This window comes from Mobula birostris, chromosome 21 (genome assembly GCF_030028105.1).
Source record: "Mobula birostris isolate sMobBir1 chromosome 21, sMobBir1.hap1, whole genome shotgun sequence".
NCBI lineage: Eukaryota > Metazoa > Chordata > Chondrichthyes > Myliobatiformes > Myliobatidae > Mobula > Mobula birostris.
The window spans coordinates 12,855,998-12,878,032 of NC_092390.1; the positions used below are offsets into that span (position 1 = coordinate 12,855,998).

The following is a 22,035-nucleotide window of genomic DNA, read 5'->3' on the forward strand; positions in this document are numbered from 1 at the left end:
GGTGGATGAGAGCGTGGACTGGATGGTGGGGGTTGATGGCAGACGAGATCATGGACTGGATGGTGGGGGTTGATGATGGATGAGATCGTGGGCTGGATGGTGGAAGACAGCATGGACTGGATGGTGGGGGTTGATGGTGGAAGAGATCGTGGGCTGGATGGTGGGGGTTGATGGTGGATGAGAGCGTGGACTGGATGGTGGGGGTTGATGGTGGATGAGATCGTGGACTGGATGGTGGGGTTGATGGTGGATGAGATCGTGGACTGGATGGTGGGGGTTGATGGTGGATGAGAGCGTGGACCAGATCGTGGGGATTGATGGTGGATGAGATCGTGGACTGGATGGTGGGGGTTGATAGTGGATGAGAGCGTGGACTGGATGGTCGGGATTGATGGTGGATGGCAGCGTGGACTGGATGGTGGGGGTTGATGGTGGAAGAGAGCGTGGACTGGATGATGGGGGTTGATGGTGGATGAGATCGTGGACTGGATGGTGGGGGTTGATGGCGGATGACAGCGTGGACTGGATGGTGGGGGTTGATGGTGGAAGAGAGAGTGGACTGCATGGTGGGGGTTGAGGGTGGATGAGATCGTGGGCTGGATGGTGGGGTTGATGGTGGATGAGATCGTGGACTGGATGGTGGGGGTTGATGGTGGATGAGATCGTGGGCTGGATGGTGGGGGTTGATGGTGGATGAGATCATGGACTGGATCGTGGGAGTTGATGGTGGATGAGATCATGGACTGGATGGTGGGGGTTGATGGTGGATGAGAGCGTGGACTGGATGGTGGGGGTTGATGGTGGATGAGAGCGTGGACTGGATGGTGGGGGTTGATGGTGGATGAGATCGTGGACTGGATGGTGGGGGTTGATGGTGGATGAGAGCGTGGACTGGATGGTGGGGGTTGATGGTGGATGAGAGCGTGGACTGGATGGTGGGGGTTGATGATGGATGAGATCGTGGGCTGGATGGTGGAAGAGAGCGGGGACTGGATGGTGGGGGTTGATGGTGGAAGAGAGCGTGGACTGGATGGTGGGGGTTGATGGTGGATGAGAACGTGAACTGGATGGTGGGGGTTGATGGTGGATGACAGCGTGGACTGGATGGTGGGGGTTGATGGTGGAAGAGAGCGTGGACTGGATGGTGGGGGTTGAGGGTGGATGAGATCGTGGGCTGGAGGGTGGATGAGATCGTGGGCTGGATGGTGGGGTTGATGGTGGATGAGATCGTGGACTGGATGGTGGGGGTTGATGGCGGACGAGATCATGGACTGGATGGTGGGGGTTGATGGTGGATGAGAGCGTGGACTGGATGGTGGGGGTTGATGGTGGATGAGAGCGTGGACTGGATGGTGGGGGTTGATGGTGGATGAGAGCGTGGACTGGATGGTGGGGGTTGATGGCAGACGAGATCATGGACTGGATGGTGGGGGTTGATGATGGATGAGATCGTGGGCTGGATGGTGGAAGAGAGCGTGGACTGGATGGTGGGGGTTGATGGTGGATGAGAGCGTGGACTGGATGGTGGGGGTTGATGGTGCATGAGAGCGTGGACTGGATGGTGGGGGTTGATGGTGGATGAGATCGTGGACTGGATGGTGGGGGTTGATGGTGGATGAGAGCGTGGACTGGATCGTGGGGATTGATGGTGGATGAGATCGTGGACTGGATGGTGGGGGTTGATGGTGGATGAGAGCGTGGACTGGATGGTGGGGGTTGATGATGGATGAGATCGTCGGCTGGATGGTGGAAGAGAGCGTGGACTGGATGGTGGAAGAGAGCGTGGACTGGATGGTGGGGGTTGATGGTGGATGAGAGCGTGAACTGGATGGTGGGGGTTGATGGTGGATGAGATCGTGGGCTGGAGGGTGGATGAGATCGTGGGCTGGATGGTGGGGTTGATGGTTGATGAGATCGTGGACTGGATGGTGGGGGTTGATGGCGGACGAGATCATGGACTGGATGGTGGGGGTTGATGGTGGAAGAGAGCGTGGACTGGATGGTGGAAGAGAGCGTGGACTGGATGGTGGGGGTTGATGGTGGATGAGAGCGTGAACTGGATGGTGGGGGTTGATGGTGGATGAGATCGTGGGCTGGAGGGTGGATGAGATCGTGGGCTGGATGGTGGGGTTGATGGTTGATGAGATCTTGGACTGGATGGTGGGGGTTGATGGCGGACGAGATCATGGACTGGATGGTGGGGGTTGATGGTGGATGAGAGCGTGGACTGGATGGTGGGGGTTGATGGCAGACGAGATCATGGACTGGATGGTGGGGGTTGATGATGGATGAGATCGTGGGCTGGATGGTGGAAGACAGCATGGACTGGATGGTGGGGGTTGATGGTGGAAGAGATCGTGGGCTGGATGGTGGGGGTTGATGGTGGATGAGAGCGTGGACTGGATGGTGGGGGTTGATGGTGGATGAGATCGTGGACTGGATGGTGGGGGTTGATGGTGGATGAGATCGTGGACTGGATGGTGGGGGTTGATGGTGGATGAGATCGTGGGCTGGATGGTGGGGGTTGATGGTGGATGAGATCATGGACTGGATCGTGGGAGTTGATGGTGGATGAGATCATGGACTGGATGGTGGGGGTTGATGGTGGATGAGAGCGTGGACTGGATGGTGGGGGTTGATGGTGGATGAGAGCGTGGACTGGATGGTGGGGGTTGATGGTGGATGAGATCGTGGACTGGATGGTGGGGGTTGATGGTGGATGAGAGCGTGGACTGGATGGTGGGGGTTGATGGTGGATGAGAGCGTGGACTGGATGGTGGGGGTTGATGGTGGATGAGAGCGTGGACTGGATGGTGGGGGTTGATGGTGGATGAGAGCGTGGACTGGATGGTGGGGGTTGATGGTGGATGAGATCATGGACTGGATGGTGGGGGTTGATGGCAGACGAGATCATGGACTGGATGGTGGGAGTTGATGGTGGAAGAAATCGTGGGCTGGATGGTGGGGGTTGATGGTGGATGAGAGCGTGGACTGGATGGTGGGGGTTGATGGTGGAAGAGAGCGTGGACTGGATGATGGGGGTTGATGGTGGATCAGATCGTGGACTGGATGGTGGGGGTTGATGGTGGATGGCAGCGTGGACTGGATGGTGGGGGTTGATGGTGGAAGAGAGCGTGGACTGGATGGTGGGGGTTGAGGGTGGATGAGATCGTGGGCTGGATGGTGGGGTTGATGGTGGATGAGATCGTGGACTGGATGGTGGGGGTTGATGGTGGAAGAGAGCGTGAACTAGATGGTGGGGGTTGATGGTGGATGAGATCGTGGACTGGATGGTGGGGGTTGATGGTGGAAGAGATCGTGGACTGGATGGTGGGGGTTGATGGTGGATGAGAACGTGGACTGGATGGTGGGGGTTGAGGGTGGATGAGATCGTGGACTGGATGGTGGGGGTTGATGGTGGAAGAGAGCGTGGACTGGATGGTGGGGTTTGATGGTGGATGAGAGCGTGGACTGGATGGTGGGGGTTGATGGTGGATGAGAGCGTGGACTGGATGGTGGGGGTTGATGGTGGATCAGAGCGTGGACTGGATGGTGGGGGTTGATGGTGGATGAGAGCGTGGACTGGATGGTGGGGGTTGATGGTGGATGAGAGCGTGGACTGGATGGTGGGGGTGGATGGTGGATGAGAGCGTGGACTGGATGGTGGGGGTTGATGGTGGATGAGAGCGTGGACTGGATGGTGGGGATTGATGGTGGATGGCAGCGTGGACTGGATGGTGGGGGTTGATGATGGATGAGATCGTGGGCTGGATGGTGGAAGAGAGCGTGGACTGGATGGTGGGGGTTGATGGTGGAAGAGAGCGTGAACTGGATGGTGGGGGTTGATGGTGGATGACAGCGTGGACTGGATGGTGGGGGTTGATGGTGGAAGAGAGCGTGGACTGGATGGTGGGGGTTGAGGGTGGATGAGATCGTGGGCTGGGGGGTGGATGAGATCGTGGGCTGGAGGGTGGATGAGATCGTGGGCTGGAGGGTGGATGAGATCGTGGGCTGGAGGGTGGATGAGATCGTGGGCTGGAGGGTGGATGAGATCGTGGGCTGGAGGGTGGGGGTTGATGGCAGACGAGATCATGGACTGGATGGTGGGGGTTGATGATGGATGAGATCGTGGGCTGGATGGTGGAAGAGAGCGTGGACTGGATGGTGGGGGTTGATGGTGGAAGAGATCGTGGGCTGGATGGTGGGGGTTGATGGTGGATGAGAGCGTGGACTGGATGGTGGGGGTTGATGGTGAATGAGAGCGTGAACTGGATGGTGGGGGTTGATGGTGGAAGAGAGCGTGGACTGGATGGTGGGGGTTGATGGTGGATGAGAGCGTGGATGGATGGTGGGGGTTGATGGTGGAAGAGAGCGTGGACTGGATGGTGGGGGTTGATGGTGGATGAGAGCGTGGACTGGATGGTGGGGGTTGATGGTGGATGAGAGCGTGGACTGGATGGTGGGGGTTGATGGTGGATGAGAGCGTGGACTGGATGGTGGGGTTGATGGTGGATGAGATCGTGGACTGGATGGTGGGGGTTGATGGTGGATGAGATCGTGGGCTGGATGGTGGGGGTTGATGGTGGATGAGATCGTGGACTGGATCGTGGGAGTTGATGGTGGATGAGATCGTGGACTGGATGGTGGGGGTTGATGGTGGATGAGAGCGTGGACTGGATGGTGGGGGTTGATGGTGGATGAGAGCGTGGACTGGATGGTGGGGGTTGATGGTGGATGAGAGCGTGGACTGGATGGTGGGGGTTGATGGTGGAAGAGAGCGGGGACTGGATGGTGGGGGTTGATGGTGGAAGAGAGTGTGGACTGGATGGTGGGGGTTGATGGTGGATGAGAACGTGAACTGGATGGTGGGGGTTGATGGTGGATGACAGCGTGGACTGGATGGTGGGGGTTGAGGGTGGATGAGATCGTGGGCTGGAGGGTGGATGAGATCGTGGGCTGGATGGTGGGGTTGATGGTGGATGAGAGCGTGGACTGGTTGGTGGGGGTTGATGGTGGATGAGAGCGTGGACTGGATGGTGGGGGTTGATGGTGGATGAGAGCGTGGACTGGATGGTGGGGGTTGATGGTGGATGAGAGCGTGGACTGGTTGGTGGGGGTTGATGGTGGATGAGAGCGTGGACTGGATGGTGGGGGTTGATGGTGGATGAGAGCGTGGACTGGATGGTGGGGGTTGATGGTGGATGAGAGCGTGGACTGGATGGTGGGGGTTGATGGTGGATGAGAGCGTGGACTGGATGGTGGGGGTTGATGGTGGATGAGATCGTGGACTGGATGGTGGGGGTTGATGGTGGATGAGAGCGTGGACTGGATGGTGGGGGTTGATGGTGGATGAGAGCGTGGACTGGATGGTGGGGGTTGATGGTGGATGAGAGCGTGGACTGGTTGGTGGGGGTTGATGGTGGATGAGAGCGTGGACTGGATGGTGGGGGTTGATGGTGGATGAGAGCGTGGACTGGATGGTGGGGGTTGATGGTGGATGAGAACGTGGACTGGATGGTGGGGGTTGATGGTGGATGAGAACGTGGACTGGATGGTGGGGGTTGATGGTGGATGAGAGCGTGGACTGGATGGTGGGGGTTGATGGTGGATGAGATCGTGGACTGGATGGTGGGGGTTGATGGTGGATGAGAGCGTGGACTGGATGGTGGGGGTCGATGGTGGATGAGAGCGTGGACTGGATGGTGGGGGTTGATGGTGGATGAGAGCGTGGACTGGTTGGTGGGGGTTGATGGTGGATGAGAGCGTGGACTGGATGGTGGGGGTTGATGGTGGATGAGAGCGTGGACTGGATGGTGGGGGTTGATGGTGGATGAGAACGTGGACTGGATGGTGGGGGTTGATGGTGGATGAGAACGTGGACTGGATGGTGGGGGTTGATGGTGGATGAGAGCGTGGACTGGATGGTGGGGATTGATGGTGGATGAGAGCGTGGAATGGATGGTGGGGGTTGATGGTGGATGAGATCGTGGGCTGGATGGTGGAAGAGAGCGTGGACTGGATGGTGGGGGTTGATGGTGGAAGAGATCGTGGGCTGGATGGTGGGGGTTGATGGTGGATGAGAGCGTGGACTGGATGGTGGGGGTTGATGGTGGATGAGAGCGTGGACTGGATGGTGGGGGTTGATGGTGGATGAGATCGTGGACTGGATGGTGGGGGTTGATGGTGGATGACAGCGTGGACTGGATGGTGGGGGTTGATGGTGGATGACAGCGTGGACTGGATGGTGGGGTTGATGGTGGATGAGATCGTGGACTGGATGGTGGGGGTTGATGGTGGAGGAGAGCGTGGACTGGATGGTGGGGGTTGATGGTGGATGAGAGCGTGGACTGGATGGTGGGGGTGGGTGGTGGATGAGATCGTGGACTGGATGGTGGGGGTTGATGGTGGATGACAGCGTGGACTGGATGGTGGGGGTTGATGGTGGATGGCAGCATGGACTGGATGGTGGGGATTGATGGTGGAAGAGATCGTGGACTGGATGGTGGGGGTTGATGGTGGATGAGAGCGTGGACTGGATGGTGGGAGTTGATGGTGGAAGAGATCGTGGGCTGGATGGTGGGGGTTGATGGTGGATGAGATCGTGGACTGGATCGTGGGGGTTGATGGTGGATGAGATCGTGGACTGGATGGTGGGGGTTGATGGTGGATGAGAGCGTGGACTGGATGGTGGGGGTTGATGGTGGATGAGAGCGTGGACTGGATGGTGGGGGTTGATGGTGGATGAGAGCGTGGACTGGATGGTGGGGGTTGATGGTGGATGAGAGCGTGGACTGGATGGTGGGGGTTGATGGTGGATGAGAGCGTGGACTGGATGGTGGGGGTTGATGGTGGATGAGAGCGTGGACTGGATGGTGGGGGTTGATGGTGGATGAGAGCGTGGACTGGATGGTGGGGGTTGATGGTGGATGAGAGCGTGGACTGGATGGTGGGGGTTGATGGTGGATGAGAGCGTGGACTGGATGCTGGGGGTTGATGGTGGAAGAGAGCGGGGACTGGATGGTGGGGGTTGATGGTGGAAGAGAGTGTGGACTGGATGGTGGGGGTTGATGGTGGATGAGAACGTGAACTGGATGGTGGGGGTTGATGGTGGATGACAGCGTGGACTGGATGGTGGGGGTTGAGGGTGGATGAGATCGTGGGCTGGAGGGTGGATGAGATCGTGGGCTGGATGGTGGGGTTGATGGTGGATGAGATCGTGGACTGGATGGTGGGGGTTGATGGCGGACGAGATCATGGACTGGATGGTGGGGGTTGATGGTGGATGAGAGCGTGGACTGGATGGTGGGGGTTGATGATGGATGAGATCGTGGGCTGGATGGTGGAAGAGAGCGTGGACTGGATGGTGGGGGTTGATGGTGGATGAGAGCGTGGACTGGATGGTGGGGGTTGATGGTGGATGAGAGCGTGGACTGGATGGTGGGGGTTGATGGTGGATGAGATCGTGGACTGGATGGTGGGGGTTGATGGTGGATGAGAGCGTGGACTAGATCGTGGGGATTGATGGTGGATGAGATCGTGGACTGGATGGTGGGGGTTGATAGTGGATGAGAGCGTGGACTGGATGGTCGGGATTGATGGTGGATGGCAGCGTGGACTGGATGGTGGGGGTTGATGGTGGAAGAGAGCGTGGACTGGATGATGGGGGTTGATGGTGGATGAGATCGTGGACTGGATGGTGGGGGTTGATGGCGGATGACAGCGTGGACTGGATGGTGGGGGTTGATGGTGGAAGAGAGAGTGGACTGCATGGTGGGGGTTGAGGGTGGATGAGATCGTGGGCTGGATGGTGGGGTTGATGGTGGATGAGATCGTGGACTGGATGGTGGGGGTTGATGGTGGATGAGATCGTGGGCTGGATGGTGGGGGTTGATGGTGGATGAGATCGTGGGCTGGATGGTGGGGGTTGATGGTGGATGAGATCGTGGGCTGGATGGTGGGGGTTGATGGTGGATGAGATCATGGACTGGATCGTGGGAGTTGATGGTGGATGAGATCATGGACTGGATGGTGGGGGTTGATGGTGGATGAGAGCGTGGACTGGATGGTGGGGGTTGATGGTGGATGAGATCGTGGACTGGATGGTGGGGGTTGATGGTGGATGAGAGCGTGGACTGGATGGTGGGGGTTGATGGTGGATGAGAGCGTGGACTGGATGGTGGGGGTTGATGGTGGATGAGAGCGTGGACTGGATGGTGGGGGTTGATGGTGGATGAGAGCGTGGACTGGATGGTGGGGGTTGATGGTGGATGAGATCATGGACTGGATGGTGGGGGTTGATGGCAGACGAGATCATGGACTGGATGGTGGGAGTTGATGGTGGATGAGATCGTGGGCTGGATGGTGGGGTTGATGGTGGATGAGATCGTGGACTGGATGGTGGGGGTTGATGGTGGAAGAGAGCGTGAACTAGATGGTGGGGGTTGATGGTGGATGAGATCGTGGACTGGATGGTGGGGGTTGATGGTGGAAGAGATCGTGGACTGGATGGTGGGGGTTGATGGTGGATGAGAACGTGGACTGGATGGTGGGGGTTGAGGGTGGATGAGATCGTGGACTGGATGGTGGGGGTTGATGGTGGAAGAGAGCGTGGACTGGATGGTGGGGTTTGATGGTGGATGAGAGCGTGGACTGGATGGTGGGGGTTGATGGTGGATGAGAGCGTGGACTGGATGGTGGGGGTTGATGGTGGATCAGAGCGTGGACTGGATGGTGGGGGTTGATGGTGGATGAGAGCGTGGACTGGATGGTGGGGGTTGATGGTGGATGAGAGCGTGGACTGGATGGTGGGGGTGGATGGTGGATGAGAGCGTGGACTGGATGGTGGGGGTTGATGGTGGATGAGAGCGTGGACTGGATGGTGGGGATTGATGGTGGATGGCAGCGTGGACTGGATGGTGGGGGTTGATGATGGATGAGATCGTGGGCTGGATGGTGGAAGAGAGCGTGGACTGGATGGTGGGGGTTGATGGTGGAAGAGAGCGTGAACTGGATGGTGGGGGTTGATGGTGGATGGCAGCATGGACTGGATGGTGGGGATTGATGGTGGAAGAGATCGTGGACTGGATGGTGGGGGTTGATGGTGGATGAGAGCGTGGACTGGATGGTGGGAGTTGATGGTGGAAGAGATCGTGGGCTGGATGGTGGGGGTTGATGGTGGATGAGATCGTGGACTGGATCGTGGGGGTTGATGGTGGATGAGATCGTGGACTGGATGGTGGGGGTTGATGGTGGATGAGAGCGTGGACTGGATGGTGGGGGTTGATGGTGGATGAGAGCGTGGACTGGATGGTGGGGGTTGATGGTGGATGAGAGCGTGGACTGGATGGTGGGGGTTGATGGTGGATGAGAGCGTGGACTGGATGGTGGGGGTTGATGGTGGATGAGAGCGTGGACTGGATGGTGGGGGTTGATGGTGGATGAGAGCGTGGACTGGATGGTGGGGGTTGATGGTGGATGAGAGCGTGGACTGGATGGTGGGGGTTGATGGTGGATGAGAGCGTGGACTGGATGGTGGGGGTTGATGGTGGATGAGAGCGTGGACTGGATGCTGGGGGTTGATGGTGGAAGAGAGCGGGGACTGGATGGTGGGGGTTGATGGTGGAAGAGAGTGTGGACTGGATGGTGGGGGTTGATGGTGGATGAGAACGTGAACTGGATGGTGGGGGTTGATGGTGGATGACAGCGTGGACTGGATGGTGGGGGTTGAGGGTGGATGAGATCGTGGGCTGGAGGGTGGATGAGATCGTGGGCTGGATGGTGGGGTTGATGGTGGATGAGATCGTGGACTGGATGGTGGGGGTTGATGGCGGACGAGATCATGGACTGGATGGTGGGGGTTGATGGTGGATGAGAGCGTGGACTGGATGGTGGGGGTTGATGATGGATGAGATCGTGGGCTGGATGGTGGAAGAGAGCGTGGACTGGATGGTGGGGGTTGATGGTGGATGAGAGCGTGGACTGGATGGTGGGGGTTGATGGTGGATGAGAGCGTGGACTGGATGGTGGGGGTTGATGGTGGATGAGATCGTGGACTGGATGGTGGGGGTTGATGGTGGATGAGAGCGTGGACTAGATCGTGGGGATTGATGGTGGATGAGATCGTGGACTGGATGGTGGGGGTTGATAGTGGATGAGAGCGTGGACTGGATGGTCGGGATTGATGGTGGATGGCAGCGTGGACTGGATGGTGGGGGTTGATGGTGGAAGAGAGCGTGGACTGGATGATGGGGGTTGATGGTGGATGAGATCGTGGACTGGATGGTGGGGGTTGATGGCGGATGACAGCGTGGACTGGATGGTGGGGGTTGATGGTGGAAGAGAGAGTGGACTGCATGGTGGGGGTTGAGGGTGGATGAGATCGTGGGCTGGATGGTGGGGTTGATGGTGGATGAGATCGTGGACTGGATGGTGGGGGTTGATGGTGGATGAGATCGTGGGCTGGATGGTGGGGGTTGATGGTGGATGAGATCGTGGGCTGGATGGTGGGGGTTGATGGTGGATGAGATCGTGGGCTGGATGGTGGGGGTTGATGGTGGATGAGATCATGGACTGGATCGTGGGAGTTGATGGTGGATGAGATCATGGACTGGATGGTGGGGGTTGATGGTGGATGAGAGCGTGGACTGGATGGTGGGGGTTGATGGTGGATGAGATCGTGGACTGGATGGTGGGGGTTGATGGTGGATGAGAGCGTGGACTGGATGGTGGGGGTTGATGGTGGATGAGAGCGTGGACTGGATGGTGGGGGTTGATGGTGGATGAGAGCGTGGACTGGATGGTGGGGGTTGATGGTGGATGAGAGCGTGGACTGGATGGTGGGGGTTGATGGTGGATGAGATCATGGACTGGATGGTGGGGGTTGATGGCAGACGAGATCATGGACTGGATGGTGGGAGTTGATGGTGGAAGAAATCGTGGGCTGGATGGTGGGGGTTGATGGTGGATGAGAGCGTGGACTGGATGGTGGGGGTTGATGGTGGAAGAGAGCGTGGACTGGATGATGGGGGTTGATGGTGGATCAGATCGTGGACTGGATGGTGGGGGTTGATGGTGGATGGCAGCGTGGACTGGATGGTGGGGGTTGATGGTGGAAGAGAGTGTGGACTGGATGGTGGGGGTTGAGGGTGGATGAGATCGTGGGCTGGATGGTGGGGTTGATGGTGGATGAGATCGTGGACTGGATGGTGGGGGTTGATGGTGGAAGAGAGCGTGAACTAGATGGTGGGGGTTGATGGTGGATGAGATCGTGGACTGGATGGTGGGGGTTGATGGTGGAAGAGATCGTGGACTGGATGGTGGGGGTTGATGGTGGATGAGAACGTGGACTGGATGGTGGGGGTTGAGGGTGGATGAGATCGTGGACTGGATGGTGGGGGTTGATGGTGGAAGAGAGCGTGGACTGGATGGTGGGGTTTGATGGTGGATGAGAGCGTGGACTGGATGGTGGGGGTTGATGGTGGATGAGAGCGTGGACTGGATGGTGGGGGTTGATGGTGGATCAGAGCGTGGACTGGATGGTGGGGGTTGATGGTGGATGAGAGCGTGGACTGGATGGTGGGGGTTGATGGTGGATGAGAGCGTGGACTGGATGGTGGGGGTGGATGGTGGATGAGAGCGTGGACTGGATGGTGGGGGTTGATGGTGGATGAGAGCGTGGACTGGATGGTGGGGATTGATGGTGGATGGCAGCGTGGACTGGATGGTGGGGGTTGATGATGGATGAGATCGTGGGCTGGATGGTGGAAGAGAGCGTGGACTGGATGGTGGGGGTTGATGGTGGAAGAGAGCGTGAACTGGATGGTGGGGGTTGATGGTGGATGACAGCGTGGACTGGATGGTGGGGGTTGATGGTGGAAGAGAGCGTGGACTGGATGGTGGGGGTTGAGGGTGGATGAGATCGTGGGCTGGAGGGTGGATGAGATCGTGGGCTGGAGGGTGGATGAGATCGTGGGCTGGAGGGTGGGGGTTGATGGCAGACGAGATCATGGACTGGATGGTGGGGGTTGATGATGGATGAGATCGTGGGCTGGATGGTGGAAGAGAGCGTGGACTGGATGGTGGGGGTTGATGGTGGAAGAGATCGTGGGCTGGATGGTGGGGGTTGATGGTGGATGAGAGCGTGGACTGGATGGTGGGGGTTGATGGTGAATGAGAGCGTGAACTGGATGGTGGGGGTTGATGGTGGAAGAGAGCGTGGACTGGATGGTGGGGGTTGATGGTGGATGAGAGCGTGGATGGATGGTGGGGGTTGATGGTGGAAGAGAGCGTGGACTGGATGGTGGGGGTTGATGGTGGATGAGAGCGTGGACTGGATGGTGGGGGTTGATGGTGGATGAGAGCGTGGACTGGATGGTGGGGGTTGATGGTGGATGAGAGCGTGGACTGGATGGTGGGGTTGATGGTGGATGAGATCGTGGACTGGATGGTGGGGGTTGATGGTGGATGAGATCGTGGGCTGGATGGTGGGGGTTGATGGTGGATGAGATCGTGGACTGGATCGTGGGAGTTGATGGTGGATGAGATCGTGGACTGGATGGTGGGGGTTGATGGTGGATGAGAGCGTGGACTGGATGGTGGGGGTTGATGGTGGATGAGAGCGTGGACTGGATGGTGGGGGTTGATGGTGGATGAGATCGTGGACTGGATGGTGGGGGTTGATGGTGGATGAGAGCGTGGACTGGATGGTGGGGGTTGATGGTGGATGAGAGCGTGGACTGGATGGTGGGGGTTGATGGTGGATGAGAGCGTGGACTGGTTGGTGGGGGTTGATGGTGGATGAGAGCGTGGACTGGATGGTGGGGGTTGATGGTGGATGAGAGCGTGGACTGGATGGTGGGGGTTGATGGTGGATGAGAGCGTGGACTGGATGGTGGGGGTTGATGGTGGATGAGAACGTGGACTGGATGGTGGGGGTTGATGGTGGATGAGAACGTGGACTGGATGGTGGGGGTTGATGGTGGATGAGAGCGTGGACTGGATGGTGGGGATTGATGGTGGATGAGAGCGTGGACTGGATGGTGGGGGTTGATGGTGGATGAGATCGTGGGCTGGATGGTGGAAGAGAGCGTGGACTGGATGGTGGGGGTTGATGGTGGAAGAGATCGTGGGCTGGATGGTGGGGGTTGATGGTGGATGAGAGCGTGGACTGGATGGTGGGGGTTGATGGTGGATGAGAGCGTGGACTGGATGGTGGGGGTTGATGGTGGATGAGATCGTGGACTGGATGGTGGGGGTTGATGGTGGATGACAGCGTGGACTGGATGGTGGGGGTTGATGGTGGATGACAGCGTGGACTGGATGGTGGGGTTGATGGTGGATGAGATCGTGGACTGGATGGTGGGGGTTGATGGTGGAGGAGAGCGTGGACTGGATGGTGGGGGTTGATGGTGGATGAGAGCGTGGACTGGATGGTGGGGGTGGGTGGTGGATGAGATCGTGGACTGGATGGTGGGGGTTGATGGTGGATGACAGCGTGGACTGGATGGTGGGGGTTGATGGTGGATGGCAGCATGGACTGGATGGTGGGGATTGATGGTGGAAGAGATCGTGGACTGGATGGTGGGGGTTGATGGTGGATGAGAGCGTGGACTGGATGGTGGGAGTTGATGGTGGAAGAGATCGTGGGCTGGATGGTGGGGGTTGATGGTGGATGAGATCGTGGACTGGATCGTGGGGGTTGATGGTGGATGAGATCGTGGACTGGATGGTGGGGGTTGATGGTGGATGAGAGCGTGGACTGGATGGTGGGGGTTGATGGTGGATGAGAGCGTGGACTGGATGGTGGGGGTTGATGGTGGATGAGAGCGTGGACTGGATGGTGGGGGTTGATGGTGGATGAGAGCGTGGACTGGATGGTGGGGGTTGATGGTGGATGAGAGCGTGGACTGGATGGTGGGGGTTGATGGTGGATGAGAGCGTGGACTGGATGGTGGGGGTTGATGGTGGATGAGAGCGTGGACTGGATGGTGGGGGTTGATGGTGGATGAGAGCGTGGACTGGATGGTGGGGGTTGATGGTGGATGAGAGCGTGGACTGGATGGTGGGGGTTGATGGTGGATGAGAGCGTGGACTGGATGGTGGGGGTTGATGGTGGAAGAGAGCGGGGACTGGATGGTGGGGGTTGATGGTGGAAGAGAGTGTGGACTGGATGGTGGGGGTTGATGGTGGATGAGAACGTGAACTGGATGGTGGGGGTTGATGGTGGATGACAGCGTGGACTGGATGGTGGGGGTTGAGGGTGGATGAGATCGTGGGCTGGAGGGTGGATGAGATCGTGGGCTGGATGGTGGGGTTGATGGTGGATGAGATCGTGGACTGGATGGTGGGGGTTGATGGCGGACGAGATCATGGACTGGATGGTGGGGGTTGATGGTGGATGAGAGCGTGGACTGGATGGTGGGGGTTGATGATGGATGAGATCGTGGGCTGGATGGTGGAAGAGAGCGTGGACTGGATGGTCGGGGTTGATGGTGGATGAGAGCGTGGACTGGATGGTGGGGGTTGATGGTGGATGAGAGCGTGGACTGGATGGTGGGGGTTGATGGTGGATGAGATTGTGGACTGGATGGTGGGGGTTGATGGTGGATGAGAGCGTGGACTGGATCGTGGGGATTGATGGTGGATGAGATCGTGGACTGGATGGTGGGGGTTGATGGTGGATGAGAGCGTGGACTGGATGGTGGGGATTGATGGTGGATGGCAGCGTAGACTGGATGGTGGGGGTTGATGGTGGAAGAGAGCGTGGACTGGATGGTGGGGGTTGATGGTGGATGGCAGCGTGGACTGGATGGTGGGGGTTGATGGTGGAAGAGAGCGTGGACTGGATGGTGGGGGTTGAGGGTGGATGAGATCGTGGGCTGGATGGTGGGGTTGATGGTGGATGAGATCGTGGACTGGATGGTGGGGGTTGATGGTGGATGAGAGCGTGAACTAGATGGTGGGGGTTGATGGTGGATGAGAGCGTGGACTGGATGGTGGGGGTGGATGGTGGATGAGATCGTGGACTGGATGGTGGGGGTTGATGGTGGATGAGAGCGTGGACTGGATGGTGGGGATTGATGGTGGATGGCAGCGTGAACTGGATGGTGGGGGTTGATGGTGGATGAGAGCGTGGACTGGATGGTGGGGGTTGATGGTGGATGAGAGCGTGGACTGGATGGTGGGGGTGGATGGTGGATGAGATCGTGGACTGGATGGTGGGGGTTGATGGTGGAAGAGATCGTGGACTGGATGGTGGGGGTTGATGGTGGAAGAGATCGTGGACTGGATGGTGGGGGTTGATGGTGGATGAGAACGTGGACTGGATGGTGGGGGTTGAGGGTGGATGAGAGCGTGGACTGGATGGTGGGGATTGATGGTGGATAGCAGCGTGGACTGGATGGTGGGGGTTGATGGTGGAAGAGAGCGTGGACTGGATGATGGGGGTTGATGGTGGATGAGATCGTGGACTGGATGGTGGGGGTTGATGGTGGATGGCAGCGTGGACTGGATGGTGGGGGTTGATGGTGGAAGAGAGCGTGGACTGGATGGTGGGGTTTGAGGGTGGATGAGATCGTGGGCTGGATGGTGGGGTTGATGGTGGATGAGATCGTGGACGGGATGGTGGGGGTTGATGGTGGAAGAGAGCGTGAACTGGATGGTGGGGGTTGATGGTGGATGAGATCGTGGACTGGATGGTGGGGGTTGATGGCAGACGAGATCATGGACTGGATGGTGGGAGTTGATGGTGGATGGCAGCGTGGACTGGATGGTGGGGGTTGATGGTGGAAGAGAGCGTGGACTGGATGGTGGGGGTTGAGGGTGGATGAGATCGTGGGCTGGATGGTGGGGTTGATGGTGGATGAGATCGTGGACTGGATGGTGGGGGTTGATGGTGGAAGAGAGCGTGAACTGGATGGTGGGGGTTGATGGTGGATGAGATCGTGGACTGGATGGTGGGGGTTGATGGTGGAAGAGATCGTGGACTGGATGGTGGGGGTTGATGGTGGATGAGAACGTGGACTGGATGGTGGGGGTTGAGGGTGGATGAGATCGTGGACTGGATGGTGGGGGTTGATGGTGGAAGAGAGCGTGGACTGGATGGTGGGGTTTGATGGTGGATGAGAGCGTGGACTGGATGGTGGGGGTTGATGGTGGATGAGAGCGTGGACTGGATGGTGGGGGTTGATGGTGGATCAGAGCGTGGACTGGATGGTGGGGGTTGATGGTGGATGAGAGCGTGGACTGGATGGTGGGGGTTGATGGTGGATGAGAGCGTGGACTGGATGGTGGGGGTGGATGGTGGATGAGAGCGTGGACTGGATGGTGGGGGTTGATGGTGGATGAGAGCGTGGACTGGATGGTGGGGATTGATGGTGGATGGCAGCGTGGACTGGATGGTGGGGGTTGATGATGGATGAGATCGTGGGCTGGATGGTGGATGAGAGCGTGGACTGGATGGTGGGGATTGATGGTGGATGGCAGCGTGGACTGGATGGTGGGGGTTGATGATGGATGAGATCGTGGGCTGGATGGTGGAAGAGAGCGTGGACTGGATGGTGGGGGTTGATGGTGGAAGAGAGCGTGAACTGGATGGTGGGGGTTGATGGTGGATGACAGCGTGGACTGGATGGTGGGGGTTGATGGTGGAATAGAGCGTGGACTGGATGGTGGGGGTTGAGGGTGGATGAGATCGTGGGCTGGGGGGTGGATGAGATCGTGGGCTGGAGGGTGGATGAGATCGTGGGCTGGAGGGTGGATGAGATCGTGGGCTGGAGGGTGGATGAGATCGTGGGCTGGAGGGTGGATGAGATCGTGGGCTGGAGGGTGGATGAGATCGTGGGCTGGAGGGTGGATGAGATCGTGGGCTGGAGGGTGGATGAGATCGTGGGCTGGAGGGTGGATGAGATCGTGGGCTGGAGGGTGGATGAGATCGTGGGCTGGAGGGTGGATGAGATCGTGGGCTGGAGGGTGGATGAGATCGTGGGCTGGAGGGTGGATGAGATCGTGGGCTGGAGGGTGGATGAGATCGTGGGCTGGAGGGTGGATGAGATCGTGGGCTGGAGGGTGGATGAGATCGTGGGCTGGAGGGTGGATGAGATCGTGGGCTGGAGGGTGGATGAGATCGTGGGCTGGATGGTGGGGGTTGATGGCAGACGAGATCATGGACTGGATGGTGGGGGTTGATGATGGATGAGATCGTGGGCTGGATGGTGGAAGAGAGCGTGGACTGGATGGTGGGGGTTGATGGTGGAAGAGATCGTGGGCTGGATGGTGGGGGTTGATGGTGGATGAGAGCGTGGACTGGATGGTGGGGGTTGATGGTGAATGAGAGCGTGAACTGGATGGTGGGGGTTGATGGTGGAAGAGAGCGTGGACTGGATGGTGGGGGTTGATGGTGGATGAGAGCGTGGATGGATGGTGGGGGTTGATGGTGGAAGAGAGCGTGGACTGGATGTTGGGGGTTGATGGTGGATGAGAGCGTGGACTGGATGGTGGGGGTTGATGGTGGATGAGAGCGTGGACTGGATGGTGGGGTTGATGGTGGATGAGATCGTGGACTGGATGGTGGGGGTTGATGGTGGATGAGAGCGTGGACTGGATGGTGGGGATTGTTGGTGGATGAGAGCGTGGACTGGATGGTGGGGGTTGATGGTGGATACTGCTTTCTTGTTGCAGCATCATGCCAGAAAGGAAGGATGGCAACTTAGCCAGTGCGGAGGGAGCTAGATTCTGCGCTGAAACCTCCGTTAATTTCTGATCACCTACCAGATGTTATCGATGCACCATATATCTAGATGAACAATGGCCTGATATGGAATCTGCTACGCACCTGACTGCAAGAAGCTGCAGTGCTGTGAACACAGCTCAGCACATCATGGGAGCCAGCCTCCCCTCCAGGGACCATGGTCCATACTTCCCACTGCCTGCGTAACACAGCCAGCAAAATCAAAGGCTCCATCCATTCAGGACATTCTCTCTTCCTAATATCAATCCCATAGGTTCAAAAACAATTAAGATGTTACTTTCCCTCACCAACTTCCATACATGATATGATTACTCATTAGATTATAGAAGCTCACAGCATAATACTGGCCTGTCAGCCCTCAATGCTACACCGACTTTGTAACCTACTCAATCAATCTAACCCTTCCCTTCTACAGAGGCCATCATTCTTCCATCATCCATGTGTCTATATAACAGCCTCTTAAATGTCCCTAATGTATCTGCCTCTACCACCACGTTCCACACACTCACTATTCTACAAAAAAAAACTACCTCTGACAAACCCCCCCCCCCCATACTTTCTACAAACAAACCACCATAAAATTATATCCCCTCGCATTAGCCATTTCCACCCTGGGAAAACATCTCTGGCTATCTATGCCTCTCATCTTCTGCACCTCTATCAAGTCACTTTTTATTCTCATCACTCCAAAGGGACAAGCCCTCGCTCGCTCAACCCAACCTCAAGCCACACTCTCTACTCCAGGCAGCATTCTGGTAAATCTCCCCTAAAGTGAGTACAATATTCCCCCAATGAGACGACCGGATCTGAATACGAATTTCCAAGTGCGGCCTACGCAGAGTTTTAGCAAGTTTAGTTATCACATTTCCCAGAAGAAGTGTAGCTTTCTAAAGCACCAATTGCTTCTAAACAGAGAGAGGGGGGAGAAAATCACATACAGTGTAAGGAAAACAGCAAAGACCACCTGAACATCAGAACTACTGAGCAAGGAAGAACCTCAATCTTTGCCAAATTCCTGACTTGAGGGCAAAGCTGGCCTTCTCATTACCAAGCAGCCTTTTTTGAAGTAGAAAGTTAGCACTCACAGCATTGCCTAAAGAAGCAGCAACTGGAAAAGCCACTGGTGGGAGGGAGAGAGTTACACAAGAAAATATTGAAGGAGGTCTTTCAGCCCCTCCTGAACCACCCAGTCATGCAGGATAGTCTCCTACCTCCATCTACTGCACACAAGAGAAACTGCAGCAAAGCATACTGATGCAAGCTCTTCACCTCAAAATGTCAACGGTCCTTTGCCTCCACAGGTAATGCTTGACCCATTAAGTTCCTCAAGCAATGGTTTTTGCTCCATCTACCAGTTTGTTTTTTGTATTAAGAATGATCAAAGTGAAGGCACGCTGGATGTAACAGGCTACTCCCCTCCACCCAACCCTGATCACAGAGGTGCTCAACACTACTTTATAAAACCACCTCTTATGCCATCTGGAGGCAACACACACCAGTTTGGCCTTCAATGGAAAAATTCATATTCCTAGCCTGGTACCCTTATTGCCCGATCAGAAATGCTCTAAACTCACATGTGAAGACAAACCACATTCTAGTGTAATGGCACTTCATTCAGATTGTCCACAGACAATGGTAATTTCCACTTTACCTCTCCGTGTTCTTCCATGCTTTGAAATCGCTGTCTCAGCTTTGCTTCAAACTCCTTGTCCGTCCAGTAAAAGAGGACCTGGGCACTCTCACCGGCAATCAGGAGACACTTCATCTCTGCAGCTTTCAGTATCCTCACCTGATGTCAAACTCCACTCCCCAATCATCCGAATGTAACCTCCTGACCACAGTAATTTCCCCAGAACTAAATATACCCAAGAACCAATTACACAGTAGTCAGATGGATCCCAAACATCCAGCCTTCCATTGGAATATCTTCGGAACGAATTACACGACCCCGCCACCGGATCCCAAACACCCTAATGCTAATTTACCCTGGGGGCCCCGACAGACCTGGCCGGAGCTCAGCACCCCTACTGCCCTGCACCCACCCCCTTCCAGCTTTCAAACCAGAAACTGTCGGTTCCCCGAGAGACACACGTCTGAAGGGAACGTGTCCACCACAGTCGCACTCCAGCCCTGCGCGCCCGAGAGCACAGACCCTTCTCCCCGCGCCCCCGGGCGCGCACAGACCCTTCTCCCCGCGCCCCCGGGCGCGCACAGACCCCTTTCTCCGCGCGTCTCCGGGCGTGCATAGACCCCTTTCTCCCCGCGTCTCCGAGTGCTCACAGACCCTTTTCTTCACGCCCCCGAGCGCGCACAGACCCCGCTCCCCGCGCACCCTCCCGTCACGCCCGAGTCATAGGGCGAGTTTCAGAACTAAACGAAACTCCGCTCGACTGCCCTGTCAACTTCGTGTCCCTCCTTTGTCCAATCAACTACGCTCGACTATCCCGTCTCCTCCAATCAACTGCGCTCGGCTATCCTGTCTCCTCCAATCAACTGCGCTCTACTATACCGCCTCCTCCAATCAACTGCACCCGACTTCCCTGCCTTTTCCAATCAACTACGCCTGGTTTCATAACTTTGCCTGATTAACCTCGTGTGACTGCCTCACCTTGTCAAATCAACGTCACCAACTTCACTATCTCCTCCAATCAACTGCTACTGGCTTTTCCAATCAACTGCATAAAAGTTCTGTCAACTTTTCAATCAACCGCTGCTTCCTCAGCCTCATCCAATCGAGACTACCTTAGTTCAAGGGCAGGCTAACGTCCACAGCTAATTGGCTTCGGGGAAATCAATATATTCGTCCAATCGTAACGTTATTTTCATTTAACCAGCCAATCACGTCCACCGGCTTTTTAATTGACAACCGCTGAAGTATCAATGGACTACAATTAATCAAAGGGAACGTTCTCACATCGCCATATAGAGTTTTTAAAATGCAAACTGGGATGTACTTGATTAATATGTGAAACTAGATTTCCAGATCACTTGGTTTTGGAGGATATCCGGTTGAGTTGAGTACATACCTGTGCTTTGCACTGAACTCAATCGCTAAGGGATCAATTCCCAGATCGTTGGGAGATAGTAAAAGGAAAGCTGTTCCCTGGTGGACTAATGAATGTAAAAGAGCTGTGAAGGAACGGAATAAAGTTTTTAGGAACATTAATAAATCACAAACACCAAAAAATCTGCAGATGCTGGAAGTCCAAAGCAACAGACACAAAATGCTGGAGTAACTCAGGAGGTCAGCCAGCACCTTTGGAAAAGAATAAACAGTTGACATTTGGCCAAGACCCTTCTACCTCTCCAGTCCTTTACCTTTCCTACCCACCTGGCTTTACCTATCACCTTCTAGCTATCCCCCTTCCCCCCACCTTTTTTATTCTGGTGTCTTCCCCTTTCCTTTCTAGTCCTGAAGAAGAGCTTTGGCTGGAACGAGGACTGTTTATTCGTTTCCATAGATGCTGTCTGACCTGCTGAGTTCCTCCAGTATTTTGTGTGTGTTGCTTTGGATTTCCAGCATCTGTGGAATTTCTCGTGTTTGTGTTATAATACGTTTACACGGTTATTGGATTTGAATATTATGTTGGTTTTGAAATTCTTTAATTACAATATAGATTGAAGGGCAACTTCCTGCTTCCTGGAAATTAGTGATTATTATCCCTATATTAAAATCTGGTAAAGATCAATCAGATCTTCCTAATTATAGAGCTATTTTGTTAACCTCACATGTGTATAAGATAATGGAATGAGTGGCGTTAGCAAGGCTTTCTTACTTTGTGGGAAGTAGCGGATAATTAGCTGTATACCAATCTGGACTTTGTAAAGGGAGAAAGACCATGGACTTGGTGTAAGTTTGGAATTTGGTATTTGTAAGGCCCAAGTTAGTAAAGAATCAATGGTAGCAATTTTCTTTGATTTAGAGAAAGCTAATGATATGTTACAGACACAAAGCTGGCTGCTTCAACTGGAAAAAATGGGAATAGGTGGTAGAATGTTGAATTAGATCCAATTTTTTGTGATAGGGAGATACAAGTTAGGGAGGGAACAACAGGAGTATAAGATAGAAACACAGGAAAAAACCTACAGCACAATACAGGACCTTCGGCCCACAAAGCTGTGCTGAACATGTTCTTTCCTCAGAACTACCTAGGCTTACCCATAGCCCTCTATTTTTCTAAGCTCCATGTACCTATCCAGGAGACTCTTTAAAGACCCTATTTTTTCCGCCTCCACCACCGCTGCTGGTAGCCCATTCCACGCACTCTACCCAAGATAGAGAATGGGAC

At 56.0% G+C, this 22,035-nt stretch overlaps 1 protein-coding gene across 1 annotated transcript in view; it reads right to left on the reverse strand.

Annotated features, from left to right (window-relative positions):
• Positions 1-20,116, reverse strand: part of hps1 (HPS1 biogenesis of lysosomal organelles complex 3 subunit 1) — a 95,919-nt gene extending 75,803 nt beyond the window's left edge. Inside the window, exon 1 of the mRNA XM_072238983.1 lies at positions 19,398-20,116. Within this exon, the coding sequence (XP_072095084.1) occupies positions 19,398-19,511 (114 nt within the window). The 5' untranslated portion in view covers positions 19,512-20,116. The remainder of the gene's footprint in view (positions 1-19,397) is intronic.
• Positions 20,117-22,035: the final 1,919 nt, after the last annotated feature.